This window comes from Dermacentor albipictus, chromosome 9, assembly GCF_038994185.2.
Source record: "Dermacentor albipictus isolate Rhodes 1998 colony chromosome 9, USDA_Dalb.pri_finalv2, whole genome shotgun sequence".
NCBI classification, from domain to species: Eukaryota; Metazoa; Arthropoda; class Arachnida; order Ixodida; family Ixodidae; genus Dermacentor; species Dermacentor albipictus.
The window spans coordinates 30,870,177-30,893,883 of NC_091829.1; the positions used below are offsets into that span (position 1 = coordinate 30,870,177).

Below are 23,707 nucleotides of genomic sequence, written 5' to 3' on the forward strand. Positions count from 1 at the left end.
CACATACTGGGAGCTTTCTGGAGAGAATCGATGAAGCGGCCAAAGTGGTACTTGGTCTCGTATGTGGCAAAGGCCATCTCCTTGGACAGGCACTTGTCACTCTGAGGAAACTTTGGCTCTCCCGACAGACCAATCAGACCAACCTGGAAAATAAAGGGAACAGAGTCAGACATATCCTAATGAGTAAGGTCAACTATAGTGATCTGTCTACTTGAGAAAGCAAGTGAACCACAATGGCATTACAATTTCAGTCATCAGCAACTGAACCAGAAACTTGAGGGTACCCTACCAGTTACACGACAGTGATCTAAATATAAATTCAATGGCACTAACATGCTGACATGCACGAACTGCTCTGCACAGTGAAGCCTATAGGAAAGGAAATACAGCTGATAAATGCTAACATTTTTAAACACAAACTATACATATTTTTTTATTAATTGCTAGCAGAATCACTACTCGTTTGTCCGTGGCATGATCACTATCACAAAATTAGCATGGGTTTTACTGCATTCCCCTAACAGGCAGGGCACAGAAACTACTGGTAATTTCACTCAAGATCAATGCACCCAGTTCAGGTGCGCATATAGAAACTGCAGCAATTTGCGACAGACTCCCACTTGCACTTTTATTTCACATACTGCCACAACATAGCCTTATGTGGAAATGTCTGCTCCTGGACATTTTTGAGCTCTTCAAGAGATGGCGTACTCTTTAAAGGGGCAAAGCCAAACATAAAGAGTACCTAAAGCACATTAGTAAATTAACGTTTTAAAATGCCCAAGGTGCCACTTTTACAAATTAGACAGATACTGTAAGCTAGAAAACGAGAGAATCTAACCACCTAATCTGAAATTACAGAACATGTGACTATGTCCCACTAATCAGTAGTCCTACCACTCATAATTTGCATTTGAAACAATTTGCTTTGAAAATGCAGTTTGGACTAATTCTGTAGAGTTTTGCTACAGAAGAATTAATTAGACTACGAAAGTATCACGCAGGTGCCGAGTTCTACAGAACTGAACTAAAGCAGAAAAGTGGCGTTTCCTTTGTGCAACTCTCTGACTTGTGGAATGGTACCACCTGACAGAGCATTACTTTTGGTATCGTAGGTGACATGCAGGATTTCAATGTTGTGCTGATGATGTGTGAATGACTTATCACTACCTATCTTCTCACGCAATTTGCTGCCTTCAATTGCACCTATCTCAGTTATTCCTTGGTGGCATGAAAAATGCCAAGAGACTTTGAGAACCACATTCTATCCTTCTAGGTAGACTCCACAGTTGTTTCTGGTGCCCGTTAATTACTTAAAAAAAAAAAAAAGGATGAAAGGTGCACTTGCACAAAGCTTAGAACACCGCCCAAAACATAAATCCATGGTGTAAAATTAATAAACGTTTGATGCTTTCCAGTCGTTTTATGCGCATGACAGCCCACTGACAAGCGAAGCAAGTGAAAAATGGAAAGGCTGTGGGGGCTCACTCTGTCATGGTGGGACAACGTTGACAGGACGTACTTGGCAACCGCCTTGGCTGTGACGAGCTGCTTGGGGCTCAGAGAGTTCCCGTGGTCGATCACAATGACCACATGCTTTGTGTGTGGCTGCACTGTGGCCAAGTAGATGTCCCTAATACATCAGGAATGATATCATGCGACTGAGTTACTAACAGAGCCAGTATTACGCAATAACCCAATGCACTTTAGTCTCTGTATTTTATATCAGTGGATGCAGTGGTGCAATCGGAACTTTGTGGACATTTTATTTCCAAAAATATAATAATGCAAGTATTTTACGATTTTGAAGCATACCATTAAACCTCAATATAACGAACACAGATATAACAAATTATTAAATATAATAAAGCAAATCTAAAATTTACACTTCTTGTTGATTTAGCATGCATGCTTCTAATGAATTAAGATATGACGAAGGCATTTTCGTGTTGAATGCAACTAAGTCATAACAAGGTTTGATTGTATTTTAATAGAGTGGTTGCTCAAATGATAAAAGTAAGCAGTAGTTAGCTGGTTGGGCGAGTTTCACAAAATGAAGGCGTGCTACAATGTACATCTGTGACATTGCAAAAAGTGCAAGGAAAAAAAGAAAGCATTCTTCATTTGCTGAATTACTTGGCAGTAACAGGAATGCAAAGTTGCGCAATAAAAAGCTGGAAATGTGCTGACGCTAGAGTTGTGCAAGATGGCATGTTCGCGATGACACAGTGCGAGCTTCGCATGCAACAAAATAGAAGGCATGAAGGTAACTGCATGCACAACACAGAACAATTATAGCCTTTTATTCAACCCCCATTCCACTTCACAGTACTCTCAAAGTCTAATGCACATTCATGAAACACTCCTGTCTACCTTTGCGTGCATATCTGTCCTTTGTAATCCCATGCTGGCACATCTCATCGGGATGCACACAAGTTTGCCACAGAACAAAATTCTCGGCAGAGAAGTTTATGAGAAAAAAAATTTTTTTGCCATGCCAATCTAATGAGGTTGCATTGAATGAATGATACGGAAGACTGCAATTAGAAAGAAGTGGCCCCCCCAAGGAGATGTTCTTGCATGCCTTTCAATAAATCACCACTCTGATGCAATTAATTTTGCATCCGAACCTTATCCACAACAACCTTGCCTCTTGTGTTTCAGTGGTTGACTCTCCACATCTGCACTCATGGCGACTATAACTAACACGTAAACACCCACACATAAAACACCCAAAACCAGCCCCCTCAATCCTGCCCTGTCTACATCTACACATGAACTCGCTACCAACTTTGGCTCACCTGTGCCGAAGGTCGTCGACATGCCTGCACGACCACTTCCTGACAGTGCTGTAGGCAGGGTACTCCGTGTGGATGCCAGCAGCAGACACAAAGTACTGCCACTTAATTGATGGGTGCGACTCCAAGTTCTTGCGGAACACTGCAGGGTGAAGGGCGAGTACAACAAAAGGATGTAGTGAGGAAAACAAGCATTGAGGTACTCACTACTCTACACTCATTTGATGATTAATTTGGTGTTTTGTGACGCAAGTATAACCACAGAGCACCAGGCCACAGTTAATGAGTTCACAATGTAGTAATGAATTATGAGAATTAATGAGAATTAATGAATTATGAGACATGGCTGTAAAGGGGCCTCAAAAACTGTCAGTCTAAAGTCCGTAAAATGTACATGTAATAAATTCAGAGCGTCTTGATACACTCTGAAGGGATGATAATATGTACTACGATACGTCATTGGTAAAAATTTCCAAAAATGCACTGTTGCTTTTCCAGAGCCCTTCAAACACAAGGGCCTGGAAGCATGTGCGATACAAAGCAATGCTATCGCAGCAGCAGCCTCTTGCAAGAAAGTGAAAGTTCGAGTGAGCGCAGATCTGGAAAATATATTGGCAAGTGTGTGCGAGTGAATGTCCGCTTATTTTATCGCCCTACAGTGATTAAACTTAGAACAAAACTCTCCGCTTATTAAAATACTGAAGTAAATGAATACTAACCCCCACCCCCCTTGGGCTCGCCTACAATGACATACTTCATATAGCTGAACTACGGGGCTTTATGAACCCGAAAAATCACCTACGATTGTTTATCACTGAAAATCAATAAACACAAGGGGGACCAGTATGATAGAAGACACCTGACCTGCATTCAAGGCATATAACAAGGCATATGTCTTAGCTTCAACTTTTGCAGCAATCACTGCTGGAATAATGATTAGCTGCTCAGTTTCATATTAGGTCACCATGTATACAGGTATACAGGGTGTCCATAACTTGAACCAAGAATTTAAGCATGAAAGGCGCGTCAGAAGCGAATTGAGCCGAACGCATACTATTCGCAATAGCCTATAGTAACTGAGACAATTTGTTTTCCCCATGACTCACTAATTAATTTAGTTTAATTACCCAACTTTTTAGTTATTGGCTGAGGACCCAAAGTATGATACGCAGATTTGTAGAGCGCCTTTAGAAACCACCGATCCGAGTTTTTTTTCATTACGATACATCTCATGTAGTCCTTTTTTCCGGGTTGCAAAGAAAGCCTGCGAAATATGAAAAGAAAAAAAAAACATGTGACGGAGCGTTTGCGCAGTGGTATTGTGCTGCTCTCAAGTGTGCGTTCCGTGAACAAGGTCGACTCCCATTGGATGAGGTGAAAAAGCATGCTGTTTGCCGAGCGCTGCCGATGAGATAAAGAACGTCCTGCCGCTTCCTCGTTGCCAGTCATGATGCAGCCGACCTTGTTCACCGAATGCACGCTTGAGAGCAGCCCAATATCACTGCGCAAACGCTATGTCACGTTTTTTTTTTCGCTGGCTTTTTTTGCAACCCAGAAAAAAGGACTACATGAGATGTATCTTAAAGGAAACAATTCGATCGGTAGTTTCTAAAGGTGCTCTACAAATCTGCGCATCATACTTGGGGTCCTCAGCCAATAACTAAAAAGTTGGGTAATTAAACTTAATTAATTACTGAGCCTTAGGGAAAAGAAAAATTGTCTGAGTTACTATAGGTTATCGTGAATAGTATGCGTTTGGGTCAATTTGCTTCCGGTGCGCCTTGAATCTTTAAATTCTTGCTCAAGTTATGTGGGACACCCTCTATATAATTTTGAAGAACAGTTTCCCACCCAAAGACCAAAACGCCGCCTTAACTTCCGGCTAGAAATAAATGAGCACTGACCGTCAGTGAGGTTGGGCCCAGGACTGAAAACACCCTTGGGCAGGGACAGAGGCGCTGTGTCACAAGTCGTCGAGTTTGTGATTTCTGTGCCAAAGTGGTTGTCCATCCTGTGGGGAGAAAGGAGAGAAAAGCAACAGTGAATATGTTATTCTCACTGCATGTGATTCCTAAAGATTGCAACATAAAAAGGGAGGTAAGAAACATTCGCAGTAATGATGTGCTGTTGTCTATTCATCTTCGTCAGCTGAAACAATTGATGGAAATAAACATGAAAGGGGAGGCAAGAAAAATTCAGGGCCATATCTGTTCTCTGTTTGCAGTAATTCTGTTTGCCCGTAAGGACAGTGGGAAAAGGTATCAACACGTCGGTACTGTGAATGCTTTCTGCTTTTATTTTTGTGTCCCCATCTATTTGAAATATTTTCTGGAACGATAACTTTTGTGAGCACTGAGGTGTTACCCTGTGTACCCAGTTGATTTGACATAAGTAGTTCAAGTGCAGGGCAAGAACTAGAGTACTGAGTCATTTGTGTGTGGTATATACAGCTGGTTTACGAGAAGTGCAGAGCAATCAAAGACAACTTGCAGAGGGACTCACATCAACACACTTGGATCCATCAAGCAGCATGGGTTCACCGCTGGAAATGCATACCGCTGTCGAAACCTGTAGACTTCCTCCACAACGTCTGCACTGCGGTTCAGAAGCGCCACATACGACAGCAGCTTCTTCTGCAGCTTGTCAGCGATCTGGAAAAAGGAAGCACAAACAAAACAAAATCCTAAGATGAAAGTCTTCTGTGTTTATGAGCATTTTCATGCTTGTGTATAAGAAAAGTGCAATGGGAAGAGTAGGCAACCATTTCTATCACATAAAGAATAACCATACTATCAAAGGAATGATGGATGTGGCCAAAGCTCTGCAAGACAATCTGATATGATTTTTGCAATGTACCAGAAATGTCACCCAGCTAGTACAAGTTAAAATAGTTCACCAGCGACAGATTGACAAAAAAAAGTCTGCCTTTAGCAATGGCTGATCCTTGGAGAGTGCGCGCGCTACCACAAACTTCCTCGTTCTCGCCTCAAGAAGCCTGTGTCATTACGTGCCAAATTATTTCGCGTCAATATTATAATTAGGAACAACGAACAACAATGTCAGTGTGAAATATGTTTCAACATGCACTTGAGCACCACAAAGTGAAATGTGCAACTTGAATTTTAATGCTTAAATATGCCACAGGAAGTAAGCATTATTTCTCAACCACATTATCAAATAGTATTAATAAACACCAAAAAAACTCTACATGATCAAGGCACAAACACACATATAAGAACAAAAAATAAATTGACATACAAGCAGGCGACTGGATATCAAAAGGGCTTAGCGAGCCACTGAAAGCCTACACTGTTATTCTACGCTGTCAAAAATATGTGCATTTCTTCAGTAGCAAAGGCCTGCTTATTCACAGGATAAACACCTTGACATGCGTAATGTCACATATTTCACTGAATTTTTGCAGAGGGATAGTTCAAGCACAGAAATGCTGAAAGGCCGTTACAGTATCCACCTTCTTGCCTATGCCTTGTCATTACATATTACATACTTCTTTGATTCATTCATCCATCATCTAATCATCTAATCAATCAATCAATCAATCAATCAATCGATCAATCAATCAATCCCTCTCTCTTTGAATATTTAGGCCCATTTTATGCAGGGAAAAGGTAATACTTAATAGAGGCTTAAATATTCTTATATGTTAGTCAAATTTTATTTATAGACAATTAGCTAGTCTGTCGTACGGTGCCAAAATTGATGGCATCATGGGAAACAGGTGCAGGAGCTTAATGTTCTTTTTCTGGCATACCATGCCTCCACTGACAAAAAGATTGAAACGTGAATACCACCAAGGACATATACTTTATTAATTTAGCTTAAGCTACTCTTGCTACTTTGTGCCCCTTTAAAGAGGCAGTCTTGTGAACAAGCATAGGTGACTTTTCCCTGATCGTTATATGTCAAAACAATCACTGAAATAGTAATCTGACACTTCAAGTTAGTAACCAATAGGGCAGGGAAGAAGAAGGAGAGAAAGAAATAATCACTAAACGCACTCAGTTTCTAGGAAAGCTATCAGCAGTGAATGTGACATCCGTCCACTATATTGCAATGTTTCTGCGAGCTTTTCTAAAGGAAAAAAAATTCAAATGCGAGTAACACAGAGCCGTGCACCACTTTCAAGGCTGAGATGACAAACACATTGCCCTTTCGTCATTTCTCAGTTCCTTATCAACTGCGGCCGCTGCCAACTCAAGTGCAATGGAAGAAGCACATTATCTCAAGAACAAGAGACATCAGTCATTCAAGCCATTCAGTACAGAAAGAAAGGTGCCTCTCAACGTCTTAAGACAATGCAAGGAGCACTTGAACAGATGGCATGGTACCTGCTGAAAGACGAGTAGCATTAAAAAAAAATAACGAAAAAAAAAACAACCTAAAAGGCGACAGAAAATGGAGCGGAATTTGATAGAAAAGATGTGCTTAGATAGAGATCCTAACAAAAGGTGCCCCGTCCAAAACTTAAGACACCGCCAAAACACTTGAATGTAAGCGATGTCAAGTGCGGTACTGCTCTTGCAGGGAGACAAAAAGACTGGAGAGATAAGAGAAGGTGGAGAAAAAGACGTTGAGAACACAAGACCAGGCAAGATAAGAATCCCAACAAAAGGTGCTCCTTTCAGGTGGCTTAAGACAATGTGAAAGCACTTCTTGAAGAAAAGCTGGGCACATGGCCTTATCTCTGCCTTTATATAAGTGCTCAGTGAGATAACAAAGAGCCAGGACAAACAAAGGAAGGTGGAATGACACTCTAGGACGTTTCTGACGATCTGGGCTTGTGCAACAGTTTAAGACAATGTGCCATGAAGAGCTGCAAAGAATGTGAGCGCTATGGTTTCTCCGAGTGCGAGATAAGAATATGACGGGAAACAGGTGAACCCTATTACTCATAGAAAGGAAATATTTCTTGCTTCATTATATCATCAAGCACACATAACATGAAAATAATTACTCCATGACCTTATATAGTTGTGAGAGGGACCTCAAATTCGCTCCGAAATTTATAAGCATGGTGGCCTATTGAAGCATACAAGTTCGTAGTACAGCGAGACAAGAAAGGCATGCGACAGCAGTTGCGACAAAAGTAAGAGGAATTATTGGGAATAACCAACACCAGTATTGGCCTCTAACAAATATATTGTTATAACAATAATTGGATATAAGAAATTTATTTTCGTGTCGGATGCAACTTGGTTATTAAGAGGTTCAACTGTCCTGTGCCTCTCGCATTTAGACTGTACAGCCAAATGTTAAAGAAAGAACTCGAAATGGAACCTTCAATGAACAAATTGCCCCTACTGTTAACCTTCAACGAACACAATGGCCCCTACTGTTAAACTTGCACGCTCTGCGACTGCTACTTCCCAAGTGCTCCACAGCACCTCTGGATACACCACAGTCTGGCGACAGATGTCCACTTTCTTCCAGCAACATGCACACCGACAAGACCGACAGAGCCAATGACAGCTTTGGCGTAAAGAAATAAATAACGCGACTGATACGGTCACTCCTTCGGCATCCCGCGAATGCATACAATCACAAACATGCGCGACGCGCGCAGTGCCTTGATGGGCAAAAAAAAAATAATAAATCGCACTGCACCAAGCAGCTGCTGCTAGAAGAACCAAGAATGAAATTCGGCAGAGCGAAGTGGGGTGCCAAAACCGGCTCCCTTCGCCGAAACACCGTCACGACGAGAATGCTGCCTCGAACCGTGCTTTCCCCCTCCTCTCCCTCCTCTCTCATCTCTCTACACCGCTTCTCGCGCGCGGTGGTCAGTGGGAGAACAACACATACAAGACAACGGCGGCACTGGCCACGCCGAAATAAGAAGGCGCGATGATGATCGTGCGCGGCAAAAAGAAAGAAGAGCAAGACAGGCGAAGATGACGAAGGGCAGGGGGGAGGGTGAGTGGGGGGAGGCACTAGTAACACGCGACGTCCCGCTGCGAGCCGACAGGCTTTCGGAGTGGAAGGAAGCCTCCGTGCCGCAGAGGAAGGAGGGAGGGTGAAGAAGAAGAAGACAGGCTACAACAACAACGATCCGGTGTGAGCCGTAACGAATTACGCGCCGCCAGGGGTCACCGGAGGCGCCAAGTCTGGGACGGACCCCACGAAGAAATGGCGGGCGAGGCACCACCTACCGGCTGCGAGGGGAACTAGAAATAGGCGGGTTGATGGGACGGGGAGTGGGGGGGGGGGGGGCTGAAGCAAGGCACTGCTTGCAGAAATGGGAGACGGAGGCTAGATGACCCCCCCCCCCCCCTTCCTTCCCTCCTCACCCGTTCATCCGAAATTCGTGCGCTAATGCTAATGGTTCCGGAGCTGCTGCGGCCCATTCTTTTCGTGCCTAGAGCGCGCGCGCGCGCGCGCGGCGGGCTTCGCCCTGTCTTTTCGTGCGCGCGAGGTTCGTGTTTCGATTCCATTAGTGCCGCACGCACAGACGCACAGAGAGTCAGCCGCGCTGTGGTGGTTGGACGACGGCCCGAGAGAGAACGTCGAAGTGACTGCGTCGGGACGACAGGTCGAAGAAGATGGCTGGGGACTAGCGCGCTCCAATGATTCGAGCTCTCAATCTAAAGAAGCTTGAGATAAAAGAAAAGGGCGGGGGGGGGGGAGAATTGGGGGAGGAAACGTCTCTTTTCACGGAGAAACAGAGCCGTCGGCGGGAGCGACGTCGCCCTTTGTTCGTCCCGTCGCAGTGCGCCAGTATGTACGTGTGAAGTCTGAAATCCCATTAGTATTACTTCCCGTCCCGCATTGTCGCGGCGGGCTGGGAAAGAAAAGGAAACGAAAGGAGCGCCGAAATCACGTTCTCCCGAAGGCGATAATCCAATTCGCCTCAGCGAGGGGAAAAAAAGGAAGAAAAGAAACACGACAGTAACGGAGCTGGAGGCTCATGCATCGATTCAACGGGTGGTAACAGTAGCTGGTGGGAAAGCTACAGTACAAGACCCGCCGGACACACACGGAATACGAAGACGAAACTGATTACGTGATCGCAATATGGGATAACGCGTTCCCAGGCAGACGAAGGAGGGGATAACGGCCGCAGGAGGCAGTCCGAAAAAGGAACGCGAGCTGTTTGTTCTCTCTTGTCAGCGCGCCGCTGTTCCGTTTCGAACGCAGTCCTTTCCGAAGCGCTAGAGTATTCTGGTTACGACTTCGCTAAGGCTCCTTATTTGCTTCAATTTTTTTTTTCGTACTCCTCCCTGCATTCGTTGCGCTGTCTGCGAGATTGCCGTCCACGAAAACGTTCCGCCCGTCTACTGCAATGCAATCCGCCTGCTTCTGGTCTGTGCGCCGCGCGAATACATACGACGTCCGCCAACTTTCTAAGAAGCCGGGTCCCCGCGCGGTCACCGTATCGCATCGCAAATGCCGGCGACCCAAAAAGCCGCCTCGCCGCCTGTCGCGGTGAAAAGAATGCCTCCCCTTTATAGAGATGGGAGAAGCAGATGACACCGCATCGGGCGCGACAAACTACTTTGCTGCAGAGTTCCGATGGCATGCGACCGGGTACGGACAAACGCGCATACCGGACGCGCTGTGCGCGCGCACTACTTGCTCGTTCCGAACAGGACCGGCGAGAAAGGAACCCTATATAAGCCTCGCGGCAGTCTTATGCACCGCAATGAAAGAAAAAAAAGGCTTAAGTAAAACAAAAATGGCGGTTCGCCGACCGACAAAGGGCTCGTCCGCAGCAGAAAGGCGCACTTGAAAAGGACGACAACCGCTGAGGCGGCGGTGCGAGACGCATACGGAAAGAGATCCCGACAGTTAAAAAAAATCCGTTGTTCCGGAACAAACAAAAGCGTCAGCCCTTCTTCCGAAGAAGGCGCCTGGTACACGGGTATAATATACATATGTATATATCTTCGTCTCTACAGCGCTACCCTTGAATAGCCTGCTTCTAAGGCCACGGGCAAGGGACCAAAATGGAGGCGAGAGCAGACGACAGCGGCAGAGCCTCGGCCCAAAGCGAAGCCCCGAGCGATGGCAAGCGCCGCCGCAGCAGCTGACGACACCGACAAAGAAGGGCGGCCATATTCCGTCCGTTTTAGCACGCGAGCGGATATGCCCCGTGGGCAAACAGGAGAGATAAATAAAGATCGCCGGAGCATGCCGCCATAAAAACGCGCCGCCAACGCCGCCATTGTGGAAGAACAAAAAGAAGGAGCCGCGGGTATACGAGCAGTCGGTAAATGCGCGCTTCGCCGAGCACTACAGCCTTTACAGGCGGTAAAGGCGCAGCGGCGGCTTTGCGAGCGTGAAGCCACGCGGGCGAAGAAAGAACTCGAGAAAGAAAGGTTCACTTTGGACGGATGTATATATAGCCGTAAAGAGCGCGCTGTGAGCAGCGTATAAGGCAAAGTCTTTTCTAGATGTCGCAGTGCCTTTAGAGAGGCCCGTCATACTACAAGCTCGTTTCCCGAGCAGTAAGCACAGGAGACAACAGCTTCATCGGGCAGTTGGCGACCGTTCCGCGTACTTTCAGTAAGACAAAACGAAAGTTTACGGCACGGGAAAACGGTGAGAAAAGCTCTTTCCACACCAGACACCACTCGAGCTAACCTTTCTCTGCACGACAACGGGAGACAGTCAAAAAACGCCGCGACAGTAACTACAGCGCAGATAGCGACGTGAAATCGCCGGGCGGCAACCGCAAGAAACGCATATCCGGTGGGTCGCCGCCACACTTGTCAGCTCTGACTGGTTCACATGGCGGGCAACCTCCCTCCACGACTCGCTCAAAATCCGAACATGGCGGAATATGGCAACATGGCAGGATTTGTGCGTTCAAATCAAAGCAGTACGGTGTCAATGTGTCGTTTCCAAACCGCAATTTCGGAAAAGCTGATCAGCTTTCACGGCGTGAAATTCAGGAGATACACGTTTCGGTTGGCGTGTTGAATCACTGAACAGTACTTGTGACATTAATAATTTATTAAACAGTAGTACATTTCCACGCAGATTTGATGATGATGTTCAGGATTATTGTCAAACTTAGGGTCCATGATTAGGGTCCCCCGTGAGTAAATTGCGAAGAAATTCACAGAATAAAGATGGGTAGAGCTGCACAAGGCAGACATTGTCAGATCGTGACTGGAAGCTTACCATTATCATTAAAACGAAAGGCGTACAATCAGTGCTCTCTACCGGTGCTAACATTTGGGGCAAAAACTTGGGAGACTGTAAAAGAAGCTCTAAAACAAGTCAAGGAGCGCGCGAAGAGCGATGGAACGAAAAACGTTAGGCGTAACGTTAAGGGACGGGAAGATGGCGGTGTGGATTGGAGAGCAAACGGGGATAGCCTATAACCTAATTGATATCAAGCGAAAAAAAAAATGGAGCTGGGCAGGTCATGTGATGCGTAAGTCAGATAACCGGTGGATCATTAGGGTTACAGAATGGTTGCCAAGAGAAGGGAATCGCAGTCGAGGACGGCAGATGACTAGGTGGGGTGACGAAATTAAGAAATTCGCAGGCGCTAGTTGGAATCGGTTGGCGCAGAACTGGGGTAATCGAAGGTCGCAGGGAGAGGCCTGCGTCCTGCAGTGGACATAATATAGGTTGAAGATGATGATGATGAACCAGAGAGACTAGTTGTTGGTGTAGGCCTTGTCCTATCTTTTTATTTTTCCCCCGCACGATTCACTCTCGAGTGCTGCAACATGGGAAATCGGGATAAAAACAAAGCACAAATAACAAATAATTCGGAAGAAAAACAAAGGCGCAAATTAAACGCGACAGGAAAAAGACAAAAAAAAAACCACGACAAGAAAAACGTGACAAAGACGTCCGCTGCATCGTGGCAGCGGCGTCCTCTGTGTGGTCGCCGCGTGCCTTGAACTGAGAGGAAGGGGGGGGGGGGGGCGCTCCGAGGCAGACCGTAGCTAAGCCGTAGCCAGCCAACCGCGCCCGGCTTATCTTAATGGGGGGAAGGGGGCGGGAGACTCCGCTTTTAAGACGCGCCGCCGCCGCCGCCGCCGGACAAGCTCCAACAAGCATCACATGCCGGCGCGTCGCAGGCCACCCCGTCGGCGGCCGACTACTGCTGCTGTTACTACTACAAGAAGCCGCTCGCAGCACCACTTTTGGAAGTGCACTACAGATCCCCCCCTCCGCCCTTTCCCTCCAGCCATTTTCACTACCCACAAGCTCTCTCCATCTTCAACCGACGTCCTCAAACCCACCATGATCCCCTCTCCCCCGCCGCAACAGACGCCTTCCCACTCGACTTCCTTTTTGACTCCTCGAAAGAGGACAGCCGTCGTCTCACTATCCAGTCGGGGCGGCAGCGATCATCAATACACGCGTCCTGCACCCCCCCCCCCCACCCCCCATCCCCGCCAGCGCCTCACCAACCCCTTTCACTAAAGCAGTAGTTCGCCGCAGACAGGCGCAACGTACAACTCCGGATGCGGAGATGCGAAACGCCGTATTTGGGAGCGTCCGCGTTTGAAGCGAACGAGAGTCGTTTACAAACTCAAAGGCGGGGAGGAGGAGGGGGGGGGGGGGCATGCCTGCCTCAACCCTTTTCTTGTACCACGAGGGGAGGGGGGGGGGTGATCTGCATTTCTGCATGCGACACCGGGGCCTTTTCTGCCTTGCGCGCCGCCGCCTTGAGAAGAGGAACACGGCCACAAAGAAGTCGGGAGAGACGCTTTCAGCACAGGGGCTCATCTTTCTTCGGCCCGTTTCTTTTACGATGGGGGGACGGGGGGGGCGACCCGGTCGCAGCCGGCCATCAATACAGCGCTTTTCACACGGCGGCTTCCGCCGTGAAACCGAAGGGTCCGCTTCAGTGCTGAACTATGGGCCACCAAGCACCGGGAATGACCCTGCCCCCTTGCAACCCACCCGCCTCCCTACTACTCCGCCAACCACATCTCATCCACACACTTCCACCAACCACGCGCTCCATCCTTTCAATCAATTCCACTCCGCCGAGCGACCCCTGATGGATTCCTCTCCACCAGCACACCAGCAATCACTCGTCGTAACTCAGTCACAGCCGAGACACAGGCCGTATGAAATCCGGTGATAGGCCGACGATGATGACGTAAACAGCGCTCAGAAAAAGAAAAAAAAAATCCCTTGTTTGATGACCGTAGGTCGCCGAGCCTTTAGCACGATTTACAAGAACGTCCCACCGTCGCCGTCGGAAGGAACAGATACGAACAGTGATCAGGAAAAAACATGAGATCTGTATCTTCGCCCTTTGATACTGCACCCAAGGTACGGTTAGGCGAGAAGTGCAACGAAGACCAACTTACAAGGGACGTACGGTGACGAGGATGACTTCACGTCCCTGCTTCACGAGCACGGGTCAGTCTAGAAACTGGCTGCACGTTTTTATTCTACATATGCATATGGCATATACAGAGAAAGAAAAGTAATAAAGAAGGGTAGTGATGCTACTTTTGACCACGAGTCCGCGAACACACTGAACAAACCCAAAGCGTGCATTGCGGGGCCAAAAAGGTGTAATATCACCACAACACTGTAATATGCAAACTGTTGTGGGAATGACGCAGAGGGAGGCACAACTATAGATCGCTAGGTGCAAATCTTCGTTCTGCAGTAGATCTAAATAGGCTGTAGACCACGATGACTATGACGATGATGACGAGCGCCTTCCAAGGCAAAACCAAGCAGGTTTCAAATTTCTTTTGTTTAAACATCATCGGGAAAAACTGGAGTTAAGAACAAAAAACAATGCGAGAACTGCACAAGAGAAAGACACGCAGCTTTCTGTCCGTCTCTCGTGCAGTTCTCCAGCTGTTATTTTTAGTCCCATAGCAGGCTCTCCTGAAATGCGAAACGGAAGGAACAGCTAATCAGCAATCTCTTACAGCTCTGACTAGACATGAAAGGCTGCATTCATTTGTCCACACGATGCGTAACAATCCGTCCAACCTGGAACAAACGGACGAAACGCAAAAGCACGTTCCATAAAAGGGAGTCCCTTCCTAAAGCAAGGCAAGCGTTCCGGCTAGGTTGCTACTGAACACACGCTGCCCTGAAAGGTAAGGTTGATGACAGACAGAACAAGAAGAAACGCAGGATCGGTCAGACACAAACTAGAAACATCTGAACGACCCCTTCGTGCTTTCTTCCCCAACTGGCTACCTCCTTTGCCACGCATTTGTATTCCTTCCAACTTGTACCCGGTACCGCACCTCCCAGACTGTAACTCCCAGGCGACACCGGCCACAGAGAAGCCACACCACCGCCCAACGACGCAGACCACCCAGCGAGTGAGGAGGCGGCACGCCGCACACCGGCTGCCTATTCCTCTCGCCTTTCTTTTGTCTGAGGGCAGAAGGGGAAACCAGCGCGTGCAACGCGCGCGCTAGAGGTCTCCCCCCCCCCCCTCTTCTCCCCGCGCTTCGCTTTCAAAAATGCGAGCCGCCTCCGGCACGCCAGTTGCAGCCACCGATCCACCGGCGCGACAGTTCGTCCAGACTCGGCCCTCCCCTCCCCCTCCCCAGCCTCCTCCACACGACGCCTGTAATCCGCCACCGTGTCCCGGAGTCCTCTACACAATGAGCATCGTCGTGAACGAGGCGTAATACTACAACAGGCAACGCGCCGAAGAGGAGGCAACAATGGGCGGAAAACGAGACCTCGCGCGCGCGCGCGCGTGTGCAATAGTAGGAGGAAAAGCAACGCCAGCAGCAACTCAATGGTTCGACCGCGCACACAAGAGCGTCACCGGTGCTTTTCACCTTGACGTACTACTACAATATACAGTCGTCGACTCGCTTGAAACGGGAAACTACAACGAAGTCTCGCTGGAGCGCAATTTGTTAAAAGCGGGTAGCAGATGTAATCAAATTAACTGCGGCAAAACCGGAATGTTATCGACCACGGATATCTTTAAGTTAACCGCATCCGGATCACCCCGTAGCAGACGACAGGCACCCCTAGCGGCGTGTCGCGCAGCTCCCGGCATGACGTCAGTCGAAGGACCGCGCGCCTAGCGCTGGGAGCAGTCCCAATGACACTATTTTACGTAAAAAGAAAGAGGAGGTCACCGACTAGCAAAAGGGGTGGTTAATAAGTATCGGATGATTCGGTGGTCAGCAAGGATACTCTGATATTCGACGACAAACTAAGCGACATGTCACCAAATAGATGCGCCAGATCTTCTGAAGCTACTTAAGTTCTGTGTGGAGAACGCATATAGTTTGTGTCCCGTGACGTAACCTATAAACATATTTATTGAACAGCAATCGGTTCTTCAATTTCAGCGACCGCTACAGACTTCACCATGAAATAATGCGCGCTTTGACGTCCTTCGACCGATCCTCCCAAAGTTTCACACTGTGCCTTGCCCTCTGCCTTTTGTTCTCCCAGAGTCTCCACCTTTACGGCATTCCTGAACAGTAACTTAACACTCAAATTTGGCTTAACACTCCTATTTCCTGCCCTTTTCAAAATTATACGTGCGACGTCCACCATGTTCTTTACTGCGGCTCTTCAAACTATTCTTAGACTTAGTTCCATTTTTCTTCTTCTTCTACGGCGTCAAGCGCTCTTCGAGCTATTCGTAGTTTTTATTTCTTTCTTTTTCTACGGCGTCAAGCGCGCCTTATTCGCGAGACCAACCGATGTCGCACACGCTAAGCTCCCCCCACCCCCTCCCTCCCTCACAGCGTCCGCATTTTTTCGTTTCCCCGGAATTCGTTCCTCAGTGTCCAAAAGCAGCCGGCAAGAGACTGCCCCTCCCTCCTCCCTCTCCGCTGTCTGAGGTGGTGCGCGCGGTGTACAGGCAAGGCGGCGGCTATTCTGCGGACACATTAGCCGCTATTCAAGGCGCGGAGCAGCTTGGAGGCGAGTGCCTTGCCCTTTTTTCTTTCTTCTTCTCTCTTTCACGCTACTTCTTTCTTTCCACCGCCGCTCTTTAGCCATTGCTCTCTTAGACCAGACAAAAAGACGTTACTGAAGACCACACAGCTGTTAGCAACATTCTTTGGCGGGCTGTTTGGAGAGTCGTTAGTAGAGGTTTGGCCTATATACAAATGTATCGCAATGTACACTAGAGATGATAGCCGGGGTCGCCATCTTGTGACGCCAACGTCAAATATAGTCCGTTTCGTACATGGCTGCTATTAATGGAGGCAACGCTGCAGGAGCTAAGCAAGTAGTGCGGTCATAAGGCTCTCACTCCGCGAGTTGGGAAGAGATTTTTTTTTAAAAATCTGCGACGCATGCTACGGAATAACTACTACGTATATTACACCTACAATGTGCATGTGGATGTAAGGTTAAGTCATTCGGTGTTATTTGCGCCCCATTGTGCTTTCTGTGTACGACGTACTGTGTTTCGTTCGCGAGCGCTTGTGGTGCGATGGAACCGCTGGTCGAAGCAAACGTGTCACTCCGCTCGTTTGGTGGCAGATCGGTTCAGATACGCGACGCCTTTTAAGTCCGTCATATTTTACGACGTAAAAGTACGAGACGTAATGGTACATCGTCACGCGACGCATACCTATAGATTTAATATTTGGCGCGCTATTTTTCTGGTGGCGAATGCAAGCAGTGAGAGGTCTCTCTAGACTCCGTAGCGGTTCCTGCTACGAAGCATCGAGAATGGCAATAACTGTATCGACCCTTTTCTATCTATCTGATGGCTGATACAAAGACGCTGTAGCAATAATCATTAGCCCACATTGGGTTTAATTTGATCATTTCCGCTTCTGCGAGAGCAATGATGGAGCCAGTCTCTTTACGCGCTGTGTAGTTGAAGAAGGCACCGCGAGATGGCCGTACTAGCGCTGCTGGTGACGTCGATGTCTCCGGTGTTACGTAACTGCAACGCGTTTATAACTCGTTACATTCGCCTGTTGCTGGAGCAGTGGACGGCAGTGGGAAAGCTGGTAGCAACGTCTTGTGGCGTTTTGTACAACTACAATGCACTGAAAAAGTTTCTACTGTGGCGTCTGCGTTACCGCCGAAACAAAACGTACTTTTTACTGCACGTTAAAATTGGGTCGTCTTTAACGCTTTATCCCGCAGCAATATTTAACGCTTTAAAGTTAAGTGGTATATGTAAGTCACTGCAGTATTAGCTTTGAGTGAACTCTCGTTAAGACTTGGCATCACCAGATGTTGCTGCCGTATACATCCGTGGTAATCCGTAAACTTCGTGAGGTTTACGGACTACCGGGTTGCCGGAGCCGCCGACGGCAACAGCGAAGCTAATAGCACTACCTTGTGACGCCTTGTGTCACGTAGGTGTTCTTGTCGAAGGACAATCATAAGGGGACTGCGTGCCAACGGTCCCATCGCTACCAATGTTTTGCACTTGCAGGGAGGTAAGTAGAATGTGGCAAGTCGCTGATTAAAGTCTGCGTCACAGGATGTTGTGACGCAGAACAGACGCTGTTGATGCCGTGCACCTCTCCGGTAAACCACAATAGGAAGCAAGTTTGTGGACAAGCTAAAGCTCTCTATTTTAGCTTGTACGTGCACGTTTACTCTTCGCGGAATACGGGAAAGATTTAGGTGAGCGGACGCGCTAATGGCGCCACCTCGTGGCTCCGAGCCAGAGAAATTACCATGTTACCCCTCGCGTTGGCTCAGTGGTTAAGGTGTCCTGCCTCCATGCTATCTTGCATGAAATGCAGAGAGAGAGAGAGAGACTCGTTACCCCGGATAGTCAAAATTAAACCGGAGCCTTGCACTACACCGTCCCTTATAATTAAACCTCGCAATGTTTTTGACCTACCCTGCTTTACTTACCTGAAGGTGTAGAGCGTCGGCAGCGGCACAATCAGTGACGTGCAGCCTTTTGTTTAAACCATTTTCCTTTTGACACCGGCAGCTAATTAAGATACGGCTGGTCACTGCAATAACTGCCCCGTGTCCTCCATCGTTAAAACCACGCACCACGAGACGGGAATACCAATTAGGCCTCTCACGCAAACGTCTCCAATACCCCACCATTCCGCAAACTACGGCTCCTTTACGGACGCGCCAAAACTCAAAATATATCTCGCAAGACTCCTCCTCCGTAATGAAGTGAACCTCGTACCATAACAAGCACTTCCTACCAGTACAATCCCCTTGATGAGTAATTGAAAGAAAAAAAGAAAGAAAGAAAAGCAAGCGAGGAAGAGCTATAGACCCAATGTCGCTAAACAAGCGTTACGGCCTCTAGCGCCCCTCTCCCACATTTACACGTCTCAAGTTCACGAGCGCGGCGGCGGAGCCACCGCCCGGCGCAAGCCGAAAGCCCGGAGGAGCAAGCGGTCTTCTCGCCGCAGTGCGAGAAAAGGCGAGGGCGAGAGTTTTCCTCGTCGGCCCATTAATTACACGCCGGGCGCTTGCGCGCATTTTCGGAGGGGGAGCCTCTGCACCGGGACCGCCGAGCCACGAAGTCGGCCTAAGCGAGGGGAGAGGGGGAACGCTATATAGCCCGGCGCAGGCATCCACAAACACACTCGGGCCGCTTATTCTTCCAACTCGGACGGAAAGAGAGGCGTGGGGAGGGAGGGGGGGGGGGAGTGATGGGGGTCCCGCTTAATTACGACCTCCCGCACCTCCTCTGGCCGTCATTAGGAATTAACGAAGACGGCCGGGCCTGTGCCGCTAAATCCCACCCTCCACCCCCCTTTCCCCCACAATCCCCCCTCTGCCCACCCGGAGGCGACTTGCGCGCCGCCTGCGTTATATTAGTACTATAACACTGCAGCGCAGACGACCATAGAGTTGTGTTGGACAACGAAGCTTGTTTGTTGGCGCGTGAGTGGAGAAAGAAAAGAAGAGCCGGCTGGTTTTAACACGCTTTCAACACGGTGCCATACAAGAGTGTGCTACAATTTGCTGGCCAACAGATTTGCTAACAGTTATGCTGGATAGGTAAACTGCTCTTCTGGAACGTCAAAAGCTGTCTTGTGTGCGGAAGCTCGATAAAAAAAAAAAAAGACATGTAGTAACGAAATACGGTGGCGCCCCCACATCAGCGTACAAGCAATGGCGCCCCGTGACGTCATGTGTTTCGGGATTATAGTCGCTGACGACCTCAGAAAGCGGCGGCACGTACACAGCTGTACAACTCGAGCAGAATTTCTATATACGCGCCACCCAATAACGTTAGCTCGTTTCCATGACGTCACGGAGGCGAACTTTAAAGAAGTTTCGCAGCACGTAGGTAGCGCAGTTAGTGGGCGGAGCCTGTACTTCAATTCTTTGGCTGTCATTGAGTGGAAGACTGATTGGACTAATTAAGAGGGAAGATAACCGATGTTCACTAAGGGTTACGGACTGGATTCCAAGAGAAGGGAAGCGTAGCAGGGTGCGGCAGAAAGTTAGGGACAACATGGCCACGATTAGCACATGACCGGGGTAGTAGGAGAAATATGGAAGACGCCTTTGCCTTGCAGTGGGCGTAGCCAGGCTGATGATGATGAGTGGAGGCAACCACTGCCCAAACCACCAACGAAGGTAGCGCCCCCCCTGCGGACGCATGCCGCCATCGCGAGCTCAGAAAGAAGCGCGTGCGCAAACGCAGCTGTCTCCAGCGACAACGAAAAAAAGGAACAGCAACGGCAAATGCCGCACGCTTTCCGACAGGCCGCCGAACCGTCTACGACGCCGCGCAGGACGCCGGCGTAAGATCCGACTCCCCCCTCCCAACCCTCCCTTCTTGAGACTCGGCCGTGAAGAAGGGGAGGAAGCCTGCGAGGGGGCCTCGCAATACCGAGGAAGAAGATGGAGGCCTCCGCGTTCCGCCGGCGCCTGCCACTGCGACGGCAATCACGCGCGACTAATGCGCGCTCCGCAGCGAGCCAGCAGCGAGGAAGAAGCAACGGCCCCAAACGAAGCGACGCGCCGGCAACCAAGCCGCGGCGCGAAAAAAAAGGGGGGGGGGGGAGGCGGAAAGGCAAGGCACGCGGAGGGGGGGGGGGAGGCGAAGAGGAGGAACGGAGCAGTTGAGAGAGCCGACGACCAATTTCCGTGCGCGAGGAGCGGTCGGCCGCGCTAAAGGCGTCTTCGAGAAGGAGGCAAGGAAGGAGTAATACAAAGGGACTGGCTCCGGCCGAGACCGCCGCCGACAGTGCAAAAGACGAGCCGCACATAACGTAATACACGCGCCCGCGCATTCACTGAGCAGCGGAACGCACAGAAAGAAAAGAGAAGCCCGTAACTTCGCGAGCCGGAGTTGGGTGCATGCACAAAGACACGAGCGGAAGATGAGTGACTGTGTACGCCGAGTTTGCTGAAAAAAAAAGAAAGAAAGGTAAAGAAGGCACTAGAGACACCGGCATTTGCGAGTCGAAGTTGGGTGATGCGGACAGATGCAAGACACACGTACCTCTGTCTCCTCCTCTCCTATTAAGGTTTCCGCTGCGGAGCGGTTTTTTTCTTTATTGCGTCGGATGCGGGGGGGAAAAAGGAAGCCGCCGCCGCCGAATGATGAATGAGTGAGATAGGCTTAAATAATACTCGGAAAAACAAAACAACAACAAAGCAATTGGTTAGGTTCGTGAGCGCGGATTTGCGCGGACAAGCGCGCACCTGCGTGACGCAGCAGGAACGGAACGAGGTGCGGCGTTTCCGGAGGAGAGGGAACGGAAGAGAGAGAGAGAGAGATGCGTGCACAGAGTGATACCACCCACGAAGCGCATCGGTCTCGGGATCGAACCTATTCGTGCTTCGATCGTTGCGCGTAATAGCCACTTACCCACCGCGCCACCTGTCCGCCGCGATTGTTCAAAATAAGAGGTACTACAGTGCACATCTCCCCGCAGCGACGAGGTACACAAAGTACAAGAAAGAAACCTGCCGTCTGCTGCCGTTTGCGCCAACGACATTTGTCTCAAACGCATCTACTACAACCACTCACCCCAGGTTGGGCGCCAGAATGTGGGTTAGGGGCCGAAGCCTTCGATACAGACTGCCTGGTTGAGACTCTCCGAGACAGACGGCAGCACATTTACTCTGGCTGTGTTCCAGTTCTGGCCAGTATTGTTGAGTGCTAAGACAGCATCGAACCCTGTAGTTATGACAAGCACGTGGAAGACGCCACCTCGCGTCGACAAGGCTCAGAAAAGGGCGTATTGTAGCTTTCTTTTTGAACACTTCCCATGTGCGAACCTTCATAGAACACAACGTAGCTTATATTAAGCACAGAAGAAAGAGTGAGATGTTTTTTTTTTTTTGCGCAGGCGATGTTCCCGTCCAGTTTCCCATTTTTCTGCTCAGTCGCCATCTTGTTTGGACAGCAAAGCAGCCGGCATCGTTTTTCTACTTCAATGCTGTCTTCACCAACCTCTCTCTTTTGTTGCCTTCGTCATAACTGGAACCATTTACGACGAGTAGTGGAACCCAGCATCCACCATGGCCAAGCACTATTACGCAGTTGGGGCAGCGCAGCTTCCAGGGAAAGATATCAATAAGGTTCATTTTTGTCCTCATGGGTCTCAAAAAACAATGGAGGAAGCAAAACGCATGGGCCAACACGCGATCGTCACGTCCGAGCGCGCGGCAAGTTTCAGTGCTTCCCGCCCGCTTTGCAAGCTGAGGGTGTGTTCCAATTCTGGACAGCATCGGGGATAGCCTACGTAGACAGCTTCGAGCACTAGTAATGAAACGCTTTTGGAACCGTCTGGAAGACGCCTCTGCGACGTGACGCCACCTCGCGGTGACAAGAAACACCCAAGAAAACCACACATCGTATTTGAGCGTGCACGACCTTCCTGTGGAGTTTTCCGTGCCTGCTGCTCGGCTTCCGTCTTGTTCGGACAGTAAAGTAGCCTGCATCGTTTTTGCCTTCGCCAGAATCGGAACGAGGCTTAAGATGGCCACTGTCCGCTTAGCCGTCTGTTTTGACATCTACGGCGAGGTACAGCAGCGCAGCCAAACAAGTGCGCGTCGATTAAAAAGCTACCGGCAACCAAACATTTTCCGCCAATACGCTGTCTCTTACAGGTCACGTGTTGCGCCGAAACTGCGAGGGACAAAGCGAGAATGGCTTCACGAAGAGTTCGCTTGCTGGCTGCGTGACGCAATGCTCTCCCCGAGTTTACTTCCCACCTACCATGGAAATCACTATATTCAATTTCATACTAAACAGGCAACGCTTTTGGTCTGCGACAACTTCTACGGAACAACTACTTCATACATAACACCTACAACTGGCGGAAGCAAGGTTAAAAGCATGAGACAATGTTGCAGCGAATGACATATTCATCGCACATATGGCGCACTACTTCTTGGTGGCGAATGCGAACTGAAAGAAGTCGCCCTAGGCTTCGTAGTGTAGCCTACAATGCATGAAACGGAGTATAACTGGGCGATAAGAGAAACAAACACAATGAACTAACCGGTCCAGTGTTACTCCAGAATTGTTCGCGCCGCATACCTTCAGCGAAAAGGAGCGGAGCCAGAAAATGAAGGCCAAGACTTTTCAGGGCTTTTGAGAATTTACATCCGGCCGATGTCACGAACTTCGCGGTAACTTCGCGGATTTGGACTGTGTTTATGTTGCGACAGCCGCCATATAGTATGTGCTTGTCCTGCCTTAATCGCCATGTCCTCTTTCCCTGAATCGGCGAAGAGTTGACTACAGTGCTGAGGACAAGCTGCCAAAGTTGGTGACGTCACGGAGAACAGGTAAGGCAACTTCAAGATGGCATCGCAGCTAGTGTTCAGCTTAGGCATCTTCTGCGCCTTACTATGCTCCCGCTATCCGTTAGACCAGCCTACTCCAGTGCGGCAGAATGACTGGAGATAGTTTCAGATTCTGCCTCCTCATCGTGCCTTCGTCCCCCACCCCCTCCCCACGCACCTGAGCCCCATTTTGTGTATGTGTGGTAATGTGCGTATCAGTTGCTGCACTTTGAAATCCTACCCAACAAATTTAAAAAGAG

At 48.9% G+C, this 23,707-nt stretch overlaps 1 protein-coding gene across 1 annotated transcript in view; it reads right to left on the reverse strand.

The window, feature by feature from the left end:
- LOC135912733 (VWFA and cache domain-containing protein 1) overlaps positions 1-23,707 on the reverse strand; it is a 69,844-nt gene that overhangs the window by 25,123 nt on the left and 21,014 nt on the right. The window contains exons 3-7 of the mRNA XM_065445256.2: positions 5,301-5,449; positions 4,703-4,809; positions 2,802-2,940; positions 1,489-1,633; positions 8-143 (exon numbers count right to left, since the gene is read on the reverse strand). Coding sequence (XP_065301328.1) covers positions 8-143; positions 1,489-1,633; positions 2,802-2,940; positions 4,703-4,809; positions 5,301-5,449 — 676 coding nt within the window. The remainder of the gene's footprint in view (positions 1-7; positions 144-1,488; positions 1,634-2,801; positions 2,941-4,702; positions 4,810-5,300; positions 5,450-23,707) is intronic.